Raw genomic sequence first — 21,054 nt, 5'->3', positions numbered from 1 at the left:
TCCCCTCTCCCTTCAGCCTTGCGCCCTGTGCTGCCAGGTTAGGCTCCAGCCTGCTGCGACCCCACTTGGGACAAGCGACTGTAGACAGTGTGAGTGTGAAATGTCAACAAATTCTGTACGGCATCTTAAAAAAATAATTATGAAGCTGTAAGTACCCACCCACCCATTTTCAGAACCGCTCATCCCATACGGGGTCACGGGGGAACCGGAGCCTACCCGGTAACACAGGGCGTAAGGCCGGAGGGGCAGGGGACACACCCAGGACGGGACGCCAGTCCGTCGCAAGGCACCCCAAGCAGGACTCGAACCCCAGACCCACCGGAGAGCAGGACTGCGGTCCAACCCACTGCGCCACCGCACCCCCAAGCTGTAAGTAATTTTTATTTAAAATATTATCAAACAATTAAATAACACAGCATCAACTTTTATGTACAGAGGTCCCAGTTACAAGAAATATGTGGCTGTAGGACAGCAACAGCGTGAATTCTGCTTTTGTAAGAATATATGAGGATACTTACAAGATGGAGAGCATAATTTTTCATGTAACATAGCCATGCTGATGAATAGCCAGGGGCATTGTGGCCTTAGAGCTTATACTCCTGTTTGACTTTTGGTTGTGTGGTTAAGAGAGATGCTGGTAAAGTGGACTGGTCATGGCACATCTGTATATCAATGTGGCCTGGGATGTCCTTGTGTTCCATCCAGGACTAGTTTTGGCCTTCCACTGAATATATTGGGATTAGTTTTGGCTTCTGATGAGTCTAATTACTGGAAAAGCAGGTTTAGGAGACGGTATGGAAAATATGTTTTTCTGTGCTGCAGTACCATTTTTGTAAAGAGCCAACTTTACAGCAATCTGACCTTTACTGGTTTCCAGTCCTAATACAGAGGAAATGGCTCTAACAAGGTTTGAAACAATTAACGTAGTAAATTAATCTCTTGTGCTCCAATAACGTGCCTATTTCCTGCCCTTCTTGCACATCGATCGAGAATGGAAAATGTACTTCTAGACATGTGTCGCAAATGGTCAGCATCTTTACATTCACTAGCCTAAGCATTGCATTGTTGAACCTTACTCAACCCAGCTTTGGCATCATGTTGGTGACCACATCTCTGTCCAAGCTGCTAGTGTCCTTGGTGAGGACCCTACTTTGAGCTGCTGACTGGACTGAAGGTGACAGTGGTTTCAAAATGTTACTAGGTATAATCTTTTGGTTCCTTTCCTTGTTTTGTCCAAACTATCTTCTTTGCTGGGTCTTCATGTATTAAGGGTGGGGTCCCTTTTTGTGCATGGGAGAAAGTGGGAGAAGGAAGAGTACTAAATCTGGTGATCAGACACAATTCAAGGAAGGAGGATGGCTGGCGCATAGGGGCACAAACCTCACTTTTGAACTCTTCCACTACAATAAACAGTAAGTCAGTTTTCTGGGATTTTGATCATAGTGTTACTGGAAGCACTTCAGATTTTTAGTAGTATCTTCCGTATCTGTCAGGAGGATGTTGACGTTATTGTCCAGGAGGGAAGTAGTTATGAAACCAGGCATCACGTTAATTCCAACTCCAGCAGGCAAATTTTCTATCGTAACTTTGGGTAAAATATTACTCTGCAGCTGGAATTGTCCACTACAAAAGGGGCAAAGTGGTTACTGAAATCTTCTGGTGATCAATTGTTTGCACACTCGCTATAGCAGAACATTTGATTCAGGGAGTGAACAAATATGATGAAGTCTAACTGTTGAGTGAAGCCAGGGTAAGATTTAAGGAACCCTCTTCAACACTAAATGACACAATCATTGCGTAGAAAATGAGCAGAATTGCATCAGTAAATATTAGGTAAAATGAATGTAGATTAGTGTTGCATTACATTCCATTGGCATTTACTGTATGTTGGTCAGGAGGAAATGCATATGAAAAGTACTCACTCACTCACTCACTCACTCAGTTTTGTTATCGGCATGTCCTGGTCAGCAGTGGTGCCTATTCAGGATGATGATAAGTAGTACATAACAAATGAAAAACCTGGTTTATGTGTGTTAAAATGAAAAGTGTTCAGTAACACAGTTTTTTTACGTATACTTCACCCAGGGTAAAAAGAGCTCTCTTTGCATTTACATTACATTTACATATATTCATTTTTAGACGCTTTTCTCCAAAGCAACGTACGTCTCATAGAAGATAAAATATGTACATTACATATGCAGGAGAAAGCAAGACATAGTTGCAGACGTGTGATTCTTAAATACAGTTACTTTGTTTCTTTCCAGCATATGAACCAATGTACATCACACGAGTAGCTGTAAAAAACTTTACTCAAATATTAACGATTCCTTACTAGTAACTTATATATATGTATATATAATATATATGATATAATAAATAAATACACACACAATCTGAAACCGCCTGTCCCATGCGGGGTTGCAGTGAGCCGGAGCCTAGCCCGCCAACACAGTGCCTAAGGCTGGAGGGGGAGGGGACACACCCAGGATGGGACGCCAGTCCATCACAAAGCACCCCAAGCGGGACCCACCAGAGAGCATGACCCGGTCAAACCCACTGCGCCACCACAGCCCCCACATAATAAATATATATATATATATATATATATATACACACACATATATATTATATATAAACATTTACGTTACATTATAGGAGGGGGAGGGCATGGTGGCACAGTGGTGCAGTGGGTTGGACCGGGTCCTGCTCTCTGGTGGGTTTGGGGTTTGAGTCCCGCTGGGGGTGTCTTGTGACGGACTGGCGTCCCATCCTGGGTGTGTCCCCTCCCCCTCCAGCCTCTTGCCCTGTGTTGCTGGGTTAAGCTCTGGCTTCCCGCGACCCTGTATGGGACAAGTGGTTCAGACAATGTGTGTGTACATTATAGAACTAGTTGCATGAAGGTTTATCCTTTGGTGGTGTCACTCAAGATTCACAATAAAAAACTGAATGGACCCAAGAAAAATTGTGCCGCTTTAGTTGAATTCTGTCACGTCAGGAATAAGGAACAGTTTAACAGGTCAGGAGGCATGATCTGCCCTGTGTCATTCCCCCCAGCTGTAGTCCACTTGTCACTGCTTAAAAGTACTCTCCTTTTAGTATGGGATAAGTGCTGTATCACTGTATGACTGCCGGTCTCATCATATTCCTGCACATTACTTCCTGTTTTTCAGTTTTATTCACAGTTTTACACTTTGGTTCCTTCATCATCTTCGAAGGCCAGTCAATTGAAAGGTTAGTAAGATGTGCTCCTTTTAACACAAAAATAGCTTTCTCAAGGTATAATGTCAGGTCCAAGTGTCCGTTATAATGACGGTACCATCTACATCGCACCTGATCATTGCTGTTGTCCTCAAAATTGAGAAGTCATAACGGCTTTATAGACACTCTGAAAAGTACAAAAAAATGTATTTTGTTTATCACAGGCTTCACTATCTCAGCAACATGCAATAATTCAACCCAATACTTTTTAAATGAATTTTTTTCAGTGTAATAGTCCTTATTGGCTCTTGTAACAAACTCTGGTCTAAAATTGGACTCTAATTAAGTTGTGAAACTCACTAGACAGAAAATTCATGTTTATATAATGTATCTGGCAACATCACCAAGAAAAAGATAAAAGCCAGAGAAGTTATGCAATTAAAAATTGTTTTACTCGATGCAAAAATAGTCATTAGCAATGTAAGTGAATATTCTTCCAGAACAAGCTAATAGCTCATTTTACATGGCAAGCTAGAGGTTGCAGCACAGCAGGAACAGCTCTAATAAAGGAGCAATTCACCCCTCAGTGTCACCTGGTGGTAAGTCATAGGTCACTGAGTGAAAAGTTTTCATCTGGCATGTTATCATAACTTTAACATCTCAGTGAACAAATGCAGGGAAACAAACAGAAGTGACAGTAGGACAGGAAACAAAATTCCAAAGGCTGGGACAAGAGAATAAAAAGAACATTTGGGGTACCAGCTCTCTGCATTATCAGGAATGCCATTAAAGAATTCCTGAAAGTTAAAACATTTATCCATTGTACATATATTGTTTTTTGACTTTTTTTTTTTTTGGCAAGAGGCCACAATTATTATTTTCTAAGAGACATACTGAATCTCAGAGTCTAAACTGAGAAATCATTATTTATTTTATTATACTTTAAGTGTGTTTGTTCAAGTATGTGTTTAAAACACAAATGTATTACCATGTGATTCAACAGAACTTATAGTATTTATGGTAGGTTGTAGCACGGCGAGGAAGGGGGGCGGAGTCCGAGGTAAGACAGCCGCAACTGGGACTAATTGCTGCCTCTGTTTCTTCCCCCAGGTCTGCCAGTGAAGAGGGGGCAAAGGAGAGAGACAGAGAGACGGAAAGCGACAGGAACATTCCCAGACCCTATCCCAGCCCCAGATCACGACCCTGCCCCGGTCTTGAGTCCCCAGACGTCGCGGCCATCACCAAAGCACTGCCCCGACACATCTGTTCCCGGTTCCCCCGTTTCCCCCACTTACCTCCTCCCCTGCACCATCGTGAATAATGAGTGGCAATAAGCCAAACACCTCCCAGGGTTCGCCTCCATCTGTTGCGTAGGTATAATATGTATTAATAATTTTATAAATATGCTTGCAGCCCTTAGAACACACATTGGACACCATTGATCTAGAATACGTGGAAGCTTGTCTACACCACATACTTGCCATACATTCTTTCAGCATAGCATCTTTCTCTGTCAGTTTATCAACTATCTATAGTTAATCTTTGATCACATCTGTTGATCATAAATGCATAGATAGGAAACGAAAAATTCATTCAGTCAAGGGAACTGGCACACAGCTGCATATGTACATGCTAGGATCATTTCCTAGCTTTTCTCTGATAAATACTATCAATTTCTCCAACGTTCCTTACACTCCACCTTGTTTTCCCTTATTCTCTTGGATGCTCGATACAATCTTTTCTACCCCAGTCCCATCTGGAGTGGTCTTCCTTTTAAGTCGTCTAAAAATTGTGCTTTGGATCTTCTTCCTCAGCTTCCCATGCCCCAGTGCCACCACCAGAGGGCTAAAGCCCATGAAGAGTGAGGCAGAGAACTGGGAGACTGTTACCAGGGCTTCTGCATGCTGCCCTCTGTTGTGGTTGTAGTAGGTCACAGCTGCCACTTGCATCACCCAGCAGCCCACAAAAAGTGTCACCAGTGCCATGATGACATGGCCAGCCTTGCGCTCCGTGGACATGTGTCGGTCAGAGCCCATGTGCCCACTGATGCCAGCGGATGTGATGCTGCGGATATGCTTGGCCAGTGCATGAAGTGTGCCCAGGTTGGTCCCAATCATGAGCAGCAGAGGGGTCACTTCATTGATGGCCAGGGAGGCAGAAGCAAAGGCAACGCCCTGGACCTCGGTAGGGAACTCCCAGGTGCAGCCCAACAGGGGGCGTGTGGTGGAGCTGATCACCATGAGCTCTACGGTAGCATTGTCATGCACATGGTTGGTGTAGACAACTGCCGGCAGTGAAAGGACAAAGTTGCCCCCCCATACAAGTCCCAGAGCGACCCAGACACGCCGCCGTTCCTGCTGTTGCGCCAAGGAGCCCATGGCTACCTGCTGTCTACGCAGGGTGACAAAGTGGAAGGTGCTTAGTGCCAGGGTGGCCCAACAGCTCACTGCCCTCCACCACACCCACAGCAGCATGAAGACACGACACCAACCCAGCTCCAGGGTGATCTGCAAGCCCAGGTCCGACAGAAAGATGGGCACTGTACGGAAAACAGTGGTCAGCAGGTTGGCCAGGGACAGGTTCATCAAGATGGCACTGGAGGGGGGCAGGTGATGAGATGGAGTCTCAAGGGCCGACTGATACACCTGGGGTAGATATAGGATTGGGGAACCACTGTTAAGAATGGAGGGATGCCCAAGGAATTTTCCATGTCTCCCAACTCCTCGTCCCTCTCCATTGGCTTTCTATAGCTGCTCATGTCAAATTCCAGACTGGTTACGGCCAACAAAACCATCAGCAGATATACTTACCAACATCTACAAGACCTGATCACTTGCTACACACCAGGCAGAGTGCTACGCTCTTCCACTTTTGCCTGCTTGGTGGAGAGGTCCAGAATCAAAAGCACAAAGGATTTTGGTTCTGGCTCTGATGTTGTGGAATGACCTCCCTCTTTCAGTCAGAACTGCTGAATCTCTCTCTACATTCAAGAAGAGTTCCAATACTCATCAATTTTACACTCACTTCTCCCCTGATCTCTTAAGTGCAGAAGAAGAATGAGAACGGAAGAAAGAGACCATTGAATCTATATGGAAGGCTCTGGAAAGTTCATCTTGGGTGAAACCCTGGTCAGCTTAGCAAAACATTTCGCTTTGAAGAATCCATACTTGTTCTGCCTAATTGGTCTTACACCTCGCTTATCTTTGTGGGCAGCAGTGCCAAGATGCACCTGGGATCAACTCCCTAGCCAGTCCTCAATTACTCCTCTATGTAGTTTCATTTGGGTTGTTGCCATACGGTATCTAGTTCTTGGATGTTTTACTATTTCACAGTGTACTATGAGTGTAAAGAATGTATCATAGACCATGTTTTAGTTCTCACACTTTAGTAAAGTGTTTTTTTATTTTCTTTTAAAACCTTATTGATTCATGATTCCAAACTGTAAGGTGGCTGTGGGCCTCTCTGGATAGAAATATCTGTCCTCTTTAGGGGGTACCTGGAAGCACTTTTTGACTTCCTATTGCTGGCAATTTTCTGTGCAGCACTTTGGTTAATCTCAGTTGTATTAATAAAATATATTATTTTAGTAGTTGCAAGGGTATGGGGGCATGATGGTGCAGTGGGTTTGGCTGGGTCCTGCTCTCTGGTGTGTCTGGGGTTCAAGTTCTGCTTGGGGTGCCTTGTGATGGACTGGTGTCCTGTCCTGGGTGTGCCCCTCCCCCTCCAGCCTTGTGCTCTCTGTTGCCGGGTTAGGCTCCGGCTTGCTGGGACCCGGCCTTGGGACAAGTAGTTTCAGCCAAAGTGTGTATGTGGTTGCAAGGGTCCTTGATATTCTTCCACACCTTCACAGCAGGGGTTAACATGGGGTGCATGGACGAGCTGAGGGTCTGCGTATTTACTTCTATTTAAGTAGCAGACTCTTTTCTCCAAAGCAATGTACATCTCAGAGAAAAACACAATGAGCAAATTATACCAAGGGAAGGACAGAATTGGATGCAGACACGTGATTGTAGAGTACAACCAATTTGTGACAATCTGCCATATGGGTAAAACCAGATGGACTTCAGGTGTGTGAAGTTACAAATTCAAAAAATTATCTAAAAGTATTACTGTTCCCCAGGGGGTGCGGTGGTGCAGTGGGTTGGATTGGGTCCTGCTCTCTGGCGAGTCTGGGGTTCGAGTCACGCTTGGGGTGCCTTGCGACAGGTTGGTGTCCTGTCCTGGGTGTGTCCCCTCCCCCTCCAGCCTTACACCCTGTGTTGTCAGGTTCGGCTCTGGCTCCCCGTGACCCTGAATGGGACAAGCGGTTCAGAAAATGTTTGTGTGTGTATTACTGTTCTATTAATGATATTCATCTATGTGAAGGTAATCAAGTGTTAGTAAAACACATTCAGTTCAATATTTTCTCCGAAAATATTTTAACGACCCGCGTTACTTTGTTCGATCGGGAAATGTGTTTCATTGTAATTGGTTAGCGTTCGGCGATACACAGGGAACATAAGGGGGTGTTTGTGTCTGCCGAAGGGAGAGAAAGAGGAGAGAGCCTGGGGAGTGCTAAACAGGCCGGGAAGGCTAGCTAGAGGCGGGGGTCCTGGAGGGAACAGGGTCCTCGGACAGAGAGCGTTATTTCCCTGTGTGCCGGTGTTCTAATAAAACTTTTGACATGAACGCTGCCTCTGCGTCCTTCTTCGCCCCATCCAAACCCATGGCGCTGCATGCCACAATATTAATGGACATGACCTTTAATTAAAAATATGTGTTCATGGCGTCGAAAAGCTTAAGATGGTGCAGAGAGCACTGAAGAGTTTACGTCTATTTATTTACTTAGCTATTTAATCCTACCCATGCTGGGTGTAGCCCCTCTCCCTCCAGCCTTGCACCCTGGGTTAGGCTCTAGTTTGCTGCAACCCCACTTGGGGCAAGCAGCTTCAGCCAGCATGGCTATTTGCTACAGTTACCACCCATTGATTTACCCGTATATACACACCCACAACAGGGCAGCAGTCTGTTGCAAGGCACCCCAAGCAGGACTCAAACCCCAGACTCATCAGAAAGTGAGACCCAGCCAAGCCTACTGCGCCACCCCACTGGTGGAACATTATTACCCTAAGAGAAACTAATTATATTGAGTTTAGTGTACCTAACATTTCTGAACATGATTTTTGTGTTTGCATTATATTAACTTGAATATTATACAGTTCGCTCAACAGAAAGTGTGTATTTAAGGATTCAAACTGTTCAAACACCCACTATGCTAACATCATAAATTAAGCTAAACTCTGTATAGACACAGTAGAACTGCAAATGAAAAACTACAGTGTTTCTTATTCTGCCAAAAGGATATGCTTGTAGCAAGGAATAAAATATCACAAATAACTGAATGTGTATTGTCAAGAAACATCGTACATACATCGTCTTAACCACTTGTCCCATACGGGGTCGCGGGGAGCCTAACCCGGCAACACAGGGCGCAAGGCTCGAGGGGGAGAGGACCCACCCAGGACGGGATGCCAGGCCGTCGTAATGCACCCCAAGCGGGAGTCGAACCCTAGACCCACTGGAGAGCAGGACTCGGGCCAACCGGCTACACCACCACGCCCCCCTCATTGTCAAGAAATAATAAAATAAAATACATGTACATATATAGTGTTTTTTCTCATGGTAGGAGAAAAATACAAATCTGTTGTAAGGATTGTATAATTTTAATTTTTAACAAAAAATTGCTGTAATGGGTACAAGGATAATATATAATATATAATATAATAACTGCCAGCATACTTATGTACATATTTATACTCTACATCAAACATTTGTTTTATTCACAAAGGACACTCAGACTTTGCTGTAAACCACACTACACTAAACCACTAAATCATATGTATCAGAATTTACTTCTCTTCTCTTACCACATAGATGACCAGGAGGTTTCCCAAGATACCAGAGAAGACCAGGAGGCCAAAGAGAATGGCATCCACAGTGAGGACCTTCAACATCTCCTAGGTCAGGATGGGCTCACCATGTGATCAGAGATGATCATATTCAGCCCTCAGCCCTTGTTAGTCCTACGACCTGCATTTGAGTGAATGTAACAGCCTTTTACTGCCTCGCCCCCCTATCGCTTTGTTTTCATTCATTTCAGTTCACAATTAAACCAATGCCTTCTGCAAAGAACCACACACTGCCTGTTGCTGATTCAAATTATCTTTAAGGTCCATTTACTCCACTTACTTGGTTGCTTGGCAACCCACTCTAAATCATACAGGTCTGCCCATGTGATGCCATGACAGTAACACGGGAACTAATTATGAACACAGAAAACGGTTGCTAAACCCAAACTTTCTGTTACATCTACAGTTTTTTTCTTTAAGCTTAACCTTTACACTAAATGTTATTATTAATATTAATATATTACTATTAACCACTATTTGCTTGACACCTTTGGCCAAGCCGACTTACAACGTGAGGTTTGTATACTAAGCTCCTTACAGTTACTTACCAGTTATAAAGTTGTGCCTTTTTTTACCAAAGCAGTTCAGTACCTTATTTTGTACCTCGCTCAAGAGCATTACAGCAGGAGCAGAGATTCAAACCTGGGCCCTTCAATTGCAAAGCAACACCTAAAACCACTACTACTTGTTGCCTCATATGGGAAACAGAAGATAGTTACAGTACTTCCACACAGTACAAGCTGCAATAACAGTTTAAAGCAAAATGATCCTTATTAACAATACTGAAGCAATAAAACGATTAAACAAAACAAAACAAAAAAAAAATTACTGCATTTTTGACCCAGTGCCTTTTTTGTGAACAGTGATAATTTTGTGATAATTTGAAATTATCTCCATGGGTATAGAAAAGACTCATCTTGGTAATTTCTGCCCAGGCTCAGACAGACTGTATCTCTACCAAGGTTCTTCAGCAAGGATGGTGCATCTCTCTCGCAGAACTGTCTGACCTCCTCATCCTGGTCCCCTGGGATTCTACGCTCCTGGACCTGGGCTACATCACATGCTGTTTTATATGATTCTGTTTGTTTACTTGACATACTCCTCCACAGGGCTGTTTGCCCATGGCTCAGTTTTTGTTTTCTTTTACTATCCTTTCTTCCTGCCCTGAGTGGACTCCTACTAAACCGATGGGTTTCACGAATTTAATTCTGTGAAATAAAGTGACACTGCATTCACTCTATTTGAGAGAGAGAGCTATCATTCTTCCCCTGCACCTAACAGAATCAGCAAAGCACAATTTTCTCCCTGAGCTATGAAACCACCCAGCGAGTAATTGGATGATATGAGCTTCATTGAAAAGCTGCAAGGTCTTGTTGTCATACACCACGTCTGGATTACCATTCCATGTAACTCTGTGGATTGCTGAACTTCTCCATACCATTTCTAACACACAGTTCAACTCGATCTGAGCTTACCTGTGATACTAGTACACATACAATGCAAAAGTTCATTAGTTGTTAAGTTAATAGCGGTTGTATCATTCATCATAATGTAAAAATGTCTGAGTTTCAAGGGGTGTGGTGGCACAGTGGGTTGGGCCACAGTCCTGCTCTCCAGTTGGTCTGGGGTTCGAGTCCCGCTTGGGGTGCTTTGCGATGGACTGGTGTCCTGTCCTGGGTGTGTCCCCTCCCCCTCTGGCCTTACGCCCTGTGTTACCGAGTAGGCTCCGGTTCCCCGCGACCCTGTATGGAACAAGCGGTTCTGAAAATGTGTGTGTGTCTGAGTTCCTACCACTTTGTTGTAAAACTGTAAACACCTTTACGCTGTCATTGAACAGCGTACCGGGCACCTGCTGTTGTATTATTGCTTCACAGTAACAAAAACTGACTAAATGAAACAGTAACTTTTATGTATTCTGATGACACTTATTTGAGGCTGTTACTTTGCTGACAATTTGTTTATAGCCGGTCAGTCAGTTTGAAAGTTTGCAGATTGCCAGCTTATAACCCTTCAGCTATCACATTACTTTGCTTTTATTTGTACAATCTGTCAACTCTATATACTTTACAGAGATGATCCTGTTAGATGTTTAAAATTAATTTACCAGGATCTTATTATTATCTCATTGTTTTGGAATCTGTAGAAAAATACACAAAATTTTAAAAGTCATTTACATTTACATTATTCTATATTTATTAATTTAACTGTACTCCAAAGAGATGTCTAGGTAAGAAGTATTCCTTTAGAAGAAATTCAGTAGTATAAAAGAATTGAAGGTTACGTATCAAATGCTCAAATGAAAGTAAATCATGGATGTATATAGTCATACTAGGTCAGCCAAGTGCACAGAAATTCAGCATAGTGAGAGCCAAATGCTCCTTGAAGATGTAGGCCTTAAGTCTCTTTTAACAATGGAAAGTGATTTGGTATCTCTGACTGATGGATTGGGAAATACCGTTGTAGCAGTAAGGGTCAAAAAGAGGTCCGACTGGGATTTTTGACTCTTTAGAGTTCGGACAAAAATGAAGGTGCAGTTTGCAGATACGGTATCTTAGCGGGGTGTAGTAGTAGATGAGGGCCTTCAGGTACCCTGGAACTGGGCTCCTCTCACCCTGAAATGCAAGTACTGGGTTTCAACTGCTCACCAGTGGAAAGAGAAAAGGAAACAGATGGCAGTGTCTCTCCTGACATTCTCTCCAAATCTGTTAAATGTGCTATTGTTGACTACATTTCTGATTTTCTAACCAATTGTGACTTGCTGGGGTTTTAAGTCTTCTGGATGAGACCGCGTCGTGTAGGAAACTGGTTCCAACGCTTCGCTTCCCCTATTGGAAGCATCTTCAGGGAGTTTCCACATCTTGCAAAGGCTGGATGTGAACTGGAGGGTTTGATGAGGGTGGGCGTATTTATGGGCGGGGTCAGAGGTCGTAGCAGACGGTCCCATTGGGTGGTGTCTCACATGGAAGCTCAGATCAACGAGACGACCAGGAACTGGAAAGATACAGTGCAGGTGGAAAACACAGCAGGGACACCACCCAATAGGACCACCGGCTACGACCTCCGACCCCGACCCCGCCCATAAATATGCCCACCCTCGTCAAACACTCAGTGAAACAGTTCACATCCAGCCTTCGCAAGATGCGGAAGCTCCCTGAAGATGCTTCCAATAGGAGATGCGAAACGTCGGAACCAGTTTCCTACATGACGCGGTTTCATCCAGAAGACTTAAAACCCCAGTTGACACCAGCCGCGGAAGCCTACGTGTTTTGATATCAATTGTGCCTTATTGGATCAGTGCAAGTCACAGTCCAAACTCGGTCCCTGAATTAAAATGTCACTGCTTTCTATCTTTATGGCTCTCCTTCCCGCCACAGCAGCTACTACAACTCCCTCTTTTCCACCTTCATAATCCTGGTTGTGTTTTCATCGCTGCCAAACATAATTGCTATGTAAGCTGAGCATTACATCCACAGCACTTAGATTGTTTGGATCATAGCTGCTTGGCAGATCTTCTAAGTGTCCTGACAAAGATGTCTATCCTCAGAACACAGCATAGCAAAATTCAAAGAAAGAAAAGCCAAGATGTGTAGAGAAATTCAAGTATATTTCCATGTGGGGGAATCAGCAATTTCATGCCCGACAACCTCCACTTGGATAACGTGTGAGGGCAAAAATCTATAGGTGGAGAAGGACACTGTTGTAGCTGTCATGTCTGTTGTGTTTCATACTTTTGAATGGGTGAGGGAGTGGATTGACAGAAGGGTGCTGTAGGCTGCAACTAAACACCTTGCTGCGCTGGAAACTAGCTGTTCCACAAACGTGCAGAGGAGGTGCAGGAGATAGCTGAGAGTACACTTTTTAGTCTGGATGACCAACAGCAGCAGATATGACAGCAACAACAGAAACAAAAGCCAAAGGTTGAATAAATAAAACTATGAAAAATTAGTAGGGAAAACAAAATGACAGAAAAAACTTACACCAAATCTGACCTAGAAATCCAAAGGGTTGTCTGCTCTTGCATCAATTTGTCTTTTTAATATATCAAAGTCAGCTTACAGCTCGTCATCTACAATGAAGAGTATTCACTAATTAATGCTGGGGCAAAATGATGCCACTAACAGATCCAAGGCAGTTTAGACATAGGTCAGAACCTGGCTTAGTCTGGACTTTGTACAATTTCCCTGTGTCTCTGCAGGTTTTCCTGGATTCCTCCCATACTCCAAAGACACACATTTCAGGAGGATTGGTGACTCTGAATTGCTTGTACTGTGTGACTGCATGTGTGGCTACCCTGCATGGACTGGCGTTCTGTCCAAGGTGTATCCTGCTTCCACACTTCTAGTCCACTGCATCAAGCAGTTAACTACACTTCCTGGCCACTTTATTAGGTACACCTTACTAGTATCGGGTTGGACCCCCCTTTGCCTTCAGAACTGCCTTAATTCTTCGTGGCATAGATTCAACAAGGTGCTGGAAACATTCCTCAGAGATTTTGGTCCACATTGACATGATAGCATCACGCAGTTGCTGCAGATTTGTCGGCTGCACATCCATTGAAGCGAATCTCCCGTTCCACCACATCCCAAAGGTGCTCTATTGGATTGAGATCTGGTGACTGTGGAGGCCCTTTGAGTATAGTGAACTCATTGTCATGTTCAAGAAACCAGTTTGAGATGATTTGAGCTTTGTGACAGGGCGTATTATCCTGCTGGAAGTAGCCGTCAGAAGATGGGTACACTGTGGTCATAAAGGGATGGACATGGTCAGAAACAATACTCAGGCAGGCTGTGGTGTTTAAACGATGCTCAACTGGTACTGAGGGGCCCAAAGTGTGCCAAGAAAATATCCCCCACACCATTACACCACCACCACCAGCCTGAACCGTTGCTACAAGGCAGGATGGATCCATGCTTTCATATTGTTTACACCAAATTCTGACCCTACCATCTGAATGTTGCAGCAGAAATAGAGACTCATCAGACCAGGCAATGTTTTTCCAACCCTCTATTGTCCAATTTTGGTGAGCCTGTGCGAATTGTAGCCTCAGTTTCCTGTTCTTAGCTGACAGGAGTGGCACCCAGGGTGGTCTTTTGCTCTATCGCCCATATGCTTCGAGGGTCGATGTGTTGTGTATTCAGCGATGCTCTTCTGCATACCTTGGTTGTAATGAGTGGTTATTTGAGTTACTGCTGCCTTTCTATCAGCTCAAACCAGTCTGGCCGTTCTCCTCTGACCTCTGGCATCAGCAAGGCATTTTTTTCCCCACAGAACTGCCGCTCACTGGATATTTTCTCTTTTTCTGACCATTCTCTGTAAACCCTAGAGATGGTTGTGCGTGAAAATTCCAGGAGATCAGCAGTTTCTGAAATACTCAGACCAGCCCATCCGGCACCAACAACCATGCCACGTTCAAAGTCACTTAAATCACCTTTCTTCCCCATTCTGATGCTCAGTTTGAACTTCAGCAGATCATCTTGACCATGTCTACATGCCTAAATGCATTGAGATGCTGCCATGTGATTGGCTGATTAGATATTTGCATTCACAAGCAGTTGAACAGGTGTACTTAATAAAGTGGCCAGTGAGTGTATATCAAGTGTGTGAGTAATTAACATTGACAATGTCACATTTTCCCTTTAAACATGATTGTAACTGAAGTTCACTAGCAATTCCCAAAAAATAAAAACATTTCCTCTGAAGCAGTGAAACCACTTAATTCACATTGTAAAATAATAACTTTAATTTAATAATTTAATTTTATTACATATTGAATGTATCACTGCACTTTATCCCGGAGTGTTTTTAGTTTTGTAGCTTGTTATAGTAAATTTTTGGAGTAGTAATAATATATGTTGTCCTCTGTGTTCACACCATGGTCCAGGAGAAACGCTAATTCACTCTGATGTATCTCCTAAACATATTGTGAAATGACAATAAAGTTCACTTTGACTTCAGCTTTGATTAATTCCTATGTTGTTCAGATTCTCACAAGAATAGTATACAAAACTGCAGTGACAAACCTTAGCTTAGGGAAGATTGAAGTCATATATGCATATCAATTTTGTGCCTTAATGATCAGCAGGACAACAGCCTCTTATTTATTACACTCATCTGCTCCACTCCAGCCTCCAAGCTTCACCTCCCTCTGATCAGTTCTTAAAGGGAAATGTCAATGAGGCTGTGCATGTCAGCAGTCCTGATTATTTGGGCCTCTGCAGTGCCCCAGTGTCTCCCCTGGGGCCTAATAAGCCTTGCACTAACTCAGCATTTTTGTCCAATTAATCAGGTATCTGGCTAATTTGCATGGCTTGTTCCTGCACTCTGTTTACTTGTTTGTTGACCCTCTGAGAATTGACGTAATTGCTATAGCAAATAACTACAAATTAAAAGAGTCTTTCTAATGGAACAGTGAGTTGCGCCTTCATTTATTTAAGGGATTCTTTTGCAGAACATACAAGCGCAGGGTGACGTGACACATGATGGGTTGATGATGGGTTCCCTTTTTGGATCACTTCTGCATATCAGTACAACCTTCTGCACTACACAAACCCAGCTATCAGGTCGAGCTATGAGATTACATTTGAGATCAAATCAACAGAATGAAAGGAGGAATAAGGTGAATGATGGTCATGTGGGAATTTTAGTCAAGGTTCCTGCCAGTGATTTTATCAACATGCAAAGATGTCTTTGAAAAGTTCATAAAACAGATATAGATGCCCACACTAGGCAGCTTAACCCTGCTCACTTCTCATCCACTCAGCATTCCACTATCTTACTCTTTTTCCTTTACTCTTTAGGATGTATGAATAAAATCTCTCCAAGCTAGACTTGTGGGCCTAAGAGTAATAGGTAGGGTGGTGTTCGCTCCCCATAGACACACAAATCTGTTTACATACTGTGATTGGAATTTCATGCAGACGTTAATGTGGTAAAGGGTTTCTAAGCTTTGGGCAAACATCTTGCGTACATGTTGTGAAACATAACTTATAAATCAGAACTGTATGTGTAACATTCCTACTTCAATAGACATATAACAGACAGGATTGTACTGTTTTACATATTGTACGGGAGAGGTCAGATACAAAGTGATAGGATGCTTTTGTAGGTTAGGGAAATAAATGGGAAAAGGGGCAAATTTTTGACCTGGAAAAAAGGAGCAATTTTGCAACAGTGACCTAAACAGGCATATACCAAAGGTTCCATATTTCCAGATCTCAATCTGTATGCGTACTCTGTGCTGCCAGGTTCAATGTCGCATACACAGGGGACACACATGAACTGATGGAGCATGCTGCTGCTGCGAGCTGGCCTGTCTGTGTCCATGCATCAGAAAGAGCCCGGAGTGCTGCTGGGACAGAGATCCAGCACCTCACTGGGAAGTGCACTAATGATGCATTCAGCTAACAGAAACACCAGGTCAGCAGCAATCAGTGGATGGTGATTGAGGTGCCATCCAACAGTCATAAACACAGATACCCATTATAGTAGATGCCTTATACATGCTAAGATGAGTCATTGGATTTTTAGATTTGATTTTCACATGTGAGGTTTGAGAAGCTTCAATCCATTATGATTAAAATATTCAAAATTTAAAAAGGTAAACTGAGTTTGGAAGGAGCTGGAAGGCCTTTTCTAAAGTACCTATTTCCATGCTAAGCAGCAATGAGGAGGATGCTACATAAATATTTCCATTCATACTGAAGATTGTTATAGGAAAAAACAAGCAAAAAAACTCATGCCATTTTTTTCTCTTTCAGATTCCATTCATATACTCCTAATCACAAAAAGGGTTTGATCAAACTGAACGTCAAAAACAGGGAAACTTTTCCGCAGAACATTTTGTGTCTTACGGGGGAGCATGGTGATGCAGCGGGTTTGGCTGGGTCCCGCTCTCTGGCAGGTCTGGGGTTCGAGTCCTGCTTTGGGTGCCTTGTGACAAACTGGTGTCCTGTCCTGGGTGTGACCCCTCCTCCTCCACACTTGCACTCTGTGTTGCTGGGGTTGGCTCCGGTTTGCCACCATCCCGCTCAGGACAAATCAGCCCGTGTGTGTCATTTTGTGTCTTCTGTATAAATTCCTGATCTACAATTTTATTGGCGCTACTTTCACTAGGTTTTCCATAAACCTGTAGACTGGAGATTGTGTCCATTTCAAACTGCAATATCACACCATCTTGTGCTGTAAAGGTATAATGTTGGAGCAGTTAGCAGTAGTTCCAAACCCTTTTGGAAATTGACCTCCAGCTCTCACACTGAGCTACCATCTGCTCCCTTGATCCCAGCCTCTTTTACACTCCATTTCCCCACATCTCTTTCATTTTATTTCCTCCTTCTTCACTGTCTTACTTTCCTCTTTTTGCTTCCCATCTGCCCCACATCTCACTATTGGTTATCATTCTTCCACGCTGCACAGCATTAAAAGTCACAGCTCAGTTGCAATAATTAAAATTATGAAAATCTGAGTGTTCAATAGGGAATCAATATTATTTGCCCAGTCTATCAATGTGTTAGTATCAGAAACAACATGTTAAAATAGTATTGATTTTAGCCAACACCACAAATTTAGTGTCATTTCTATCTTGGTCATGGGCAAGTTTATGTTTTTAATACAGTTTTTATTGCTTTCTTGAAAAGTAGGAGCAGCAGGTACCACAATGGTTTAAGCTTCTGCCTTTGGCTCCAAAGGATTAGAGGTTCACATCCCTCCTACTGCTATATAACTTCTGAATAAAGTATACAGAAGTTATATATCAGTAGGAGGGATGTGAACCTACCTGCATAAATAGGTGAATCATAGTCAGGGTAATTAAAGCCTAGAATTATTTCCGTTACGTCTAAATTTCCTCTTCTAACAAAAAAGGGAATAAGTGGTGGTGGGGTAAATAACAGACCAGACCTGGAATCTTGGCTATCAAATAAAATCATAAGCATTAGTATAAAATTCATCTGAAACACACCCAAACCTTTCTTCACATTTTAATAAAGACTTTTCATAATGAAAAGCTTTTATTCATGGAAATTGATTTAAACTGGGACCCTGAGATTTAAATGCATTTGACCCAAATGAAAGACATCAAAGCAGATGAGTTACTGGTAAATCTGTGCAGTAACATTTATTGTAGTTGCGTGAATGTAGGTCTGAAAATAAAGCAACCAACCATCAGCTCTGCGGGGAATCACTCTAAAGGGATTGCGGAGCTGGAGCAAAAATAGCAGGCCATGTTTCCCCTGCAGACCCAACATGTGATGCTAAGACTTGCTTTAGAAGGTCACCTGTGGTTTGCATGTGGTGTCATTGGTGTGACAGTGGGCATGACCCCCATCAATATTCAAGCAAGTCTAACTCTGCAGTACTTGTGTATTGGACACTATTGTTAATCTAAGCCCCCTCCAATGTTATAACAACTTGCCTACTCTATTACTTTTTTAGTCTTTTTAAACAAATCGAATCACTTCGTCTGTCCCAGAAATGGTGGTGGGGGGGAGGGGGGGGGCTGACGTCAATGTGGTGGAACCCAAGTGGAAAGGGGGCCACAGCCTCTGGAGTGGAGAGGGACAGCGGCGTGACTCATGTAATAGACCGCTGACGGCTTCACACGCTGACACGCTCGAATGCACGCGCGCTCCCACGACACACGTCACAAGCGGCTGCGCGCAAAGACGAGAGCAAAAAAAAAAAAATACCTTGCATATGTCTTCTAAAAAACACGTAAGATGTTCAATTCTATTACTGCTTTTAGCGTCGTACCACGATATGTCATTGTATTATTGCGGTGTTGTCTCTGTTGAAAGCTGCGGTCGGCGGTGCGCGCTCTTATTGTGACAACTGCGCTGCTATAATAATGTTGCCGGCGGAGCGCGCGACCGTGCGAAGTGACGCTCGTTCGAAGATGCAGCGGCGGTGAAATGTCTCTTTTGCCTCTTTCTCCCAGGTTTACTATCTCTGGCAAGCGCAGAGGAGTAAGTGCTTGGTTCTTCTTGTCGCAGAGATTGTCCCCGCTCTGTTCACCAGTGGGGGTCTCGATCGCCGCGTCGGATGGATGCGATTCAACACAGCCACGGGTGACACTTCGTGCTCTTCTTGGTCCGACCCGATCCCCGGCGACCGTCACGTTGGCGTCTGCCTTCAAGTGAAAATTGCATGTGGACAGCATATTGCTAGAGAAGGGGGGCGAGATGCCAGACCAGCTGTGGAGGGCTCTGCTTGCGGGCGCTGCTCTGCTGCTGGGCTCCTGTCGGGATCTCGTCGGAGTGTCCAGTGGCCACAGCACGCAGTCCCCCTCATCATCCTCCTCTGTGCCAGGTAAAGGAAGGGGAGTCAGTGGAGGAGAGTCCTTAAACTGGCTCAGCCATCAAAACGGGAAAAACTATGACAATGGACATGATTATTTTAATGAGGGTGTGAACACTGTCCACACCATACCAAAGCATCAGGAAGCCCTCAGTTACGGGAACAGCACAAGCACCATAAGCCATAACAGCAGCAGTGATGCTGGGACCCTGAGAGTGCCCGACATAGTCATCGGTGGGGAAGGACAGGGTACGAACAATGGCGAAACGACCCTTGTATGTGCCTACAGGGTGATGGAGTCAGGGGGAAAGGACCGGCTGTGTTTCCGAGACACGCAGCGCGGTTTCGTGTGCCGCAGCGGGGAGTGTCAGAAGGTGAGGTCCGAAGGAGGGCGGGTGGTGGCCAACGTGTTGGCGAACGGCAGCGTGCTCATACAGTGGGGTCAAGAGAGAGAGCTAGGGATGGAAAGGTCAATAAAAGAGAAGATGACGATCGTGCCGAGGTCAGAAGAGGAGCAGAGAGCAGTTAAAGAGCCCAAAATAATGGAAAAGAGTCAAAACAGAGCACAGAAAACAGTTCAGAGGAAAACAGTGGAAGAGAAGAAAGATGGAAAAGGCCTACCCACCTCTCATCTGGCAATGAGTGGAACTGAAAATATGGTCCAGAGGGGTGGATTTGGGCTCAGCTGCTGGTGGAATGGCAGCTACACACAGTTTGAGTGTGCAGGCGTTCAGCTGGGGGCCAGCTGCAGAGACTACCTGCTGAGCGAACTGCACGAAAATGTCCCCTACCGCATCTGCGTGCGCCCCCTTTTCCTCCGTAACAAGGGTGGCCATGGCGATGACCCCGGCGAGTGTGTGGAGTTCACTGTCTCACCTTCCAGGATGCAGGACATCGTCATTGCCATGACAACTGTAGGAGGAGCCATCTGCGTGATGCTGGTCATCATCTGCCTCCTGGTGGCATATATAACAGAGAACATCATGAGCCCCACAACACAGCACGTGCACACAGCCCAGCATACACACCGCACACACTCCCACCTCTCGCAACTCTGAGGGCCATATATTCCACACAATGCAAGATTCATGAGCAATCTAAAAAGACGTTTCTAGTACAAGTCACTGAACATACCAGGCAGGTAACACATGAAATCAAGACCGTTAAGCTTTCTGAGTGTATCCAGTGTGAGACTGTGCTTCTTTGTCACTGTGTCCTGGTCAACAAAAGGTACACATATGTTGATGGATACACTGTACCGGAAATTGTAAACTGTGGTTCTAGAAAAAATAGTTTGATATGTAATTTGCTTTTAAATTTTAAATTAACAAAATAGAAATTATAAAGAAGTATAATTTATAGTCTGAGATTTAAGTTGTAATAAATATCAAGTAGACAGGCCCTTTATGGGTCTTGTAGGGATTAACTGTGTTTAGCGTTGGTAGTTAATCAAATATTTAGGTTAAGTAAATCTAGATGCACTTCCATTGAGGTACTTTTTTGGGAAGAATCCTTCACATTCATAGCACTCTAATAAAGATGCACAACTTTACCCAAAAGTTGATGAAACCCTGTGGTAGGAAGTAGTCTTGCCTTACTTTTTTGGCTATGTTTACAT

At 43.9% G+C, this 21,054-nt stretch overlaps 2 protein-coding genes across 2 annotated transcripts; one reads left to right on the top strand and one right to left on the bottom strand.

Annotated features, from left to right (window-relative positions):
• Nucleotides 1-4,886: 4,886 nt before the first annotated feature.
• Nucleotides 4,887-9,191, bottom strand: ora4 (olfactory receptor class A related 4). Its single transcript, XM_018733013.1, has 2 exons — nt 9,105-9,191; nt 4,887-5,843 (listed from the first exon to the last, which is right to left on the bottom strand). Exons 1-2 carry the CDS (start codon nt 9,189-9,191, stop codon nt 4,887-4,889), a joined length of 1,044 nt encoding a protein of 347 aa, XP_018588529.1.
• A 9,522-nt stretch (nt 9,192-18,713) lies between these two features.
• On the top strand, nt 18,714-20,510 carry fndc10 (fibronectin type III domain containing 10). Its single transcript, XM_018733028.2, has 2 exons — nt 18,714-18,854; nt 19,078-20,510. The coding sequence occupies exon 2, from the start codon at nt 19,322-19,324 to the stop codon at nt 20,492-20,494; it is 1,173 nt and encodes a 390-aa protein (XP_018588544.1). The 5' UTR covers nt 18,714-18,854; nt 19,078-19,321; the 3' UTR covers nt 20,495-20,510.
• The last annotated feature ends 544 nt before the right edge of the window (nt 20,511-21,054 follow it).

Source organism: Scleropages formosus, chromosome 2 (genome assembly GCF_900964775.1).
Source record: "Scleropages formosus chromosome 2, fSclFor1.1, whole genome shotgun sequence".
NCBI lineage: Eukaryota > Metazoa > Chordata > Actinopteri > Osteoglossiformes > Osteoglossidae > Scleropages > Scleropages formosus.
The sequence above is the reverse complement of the archived record's forward strand: the minus strand, read 5'-3'. Positions and strand labels throughout refer to the sequence as shown.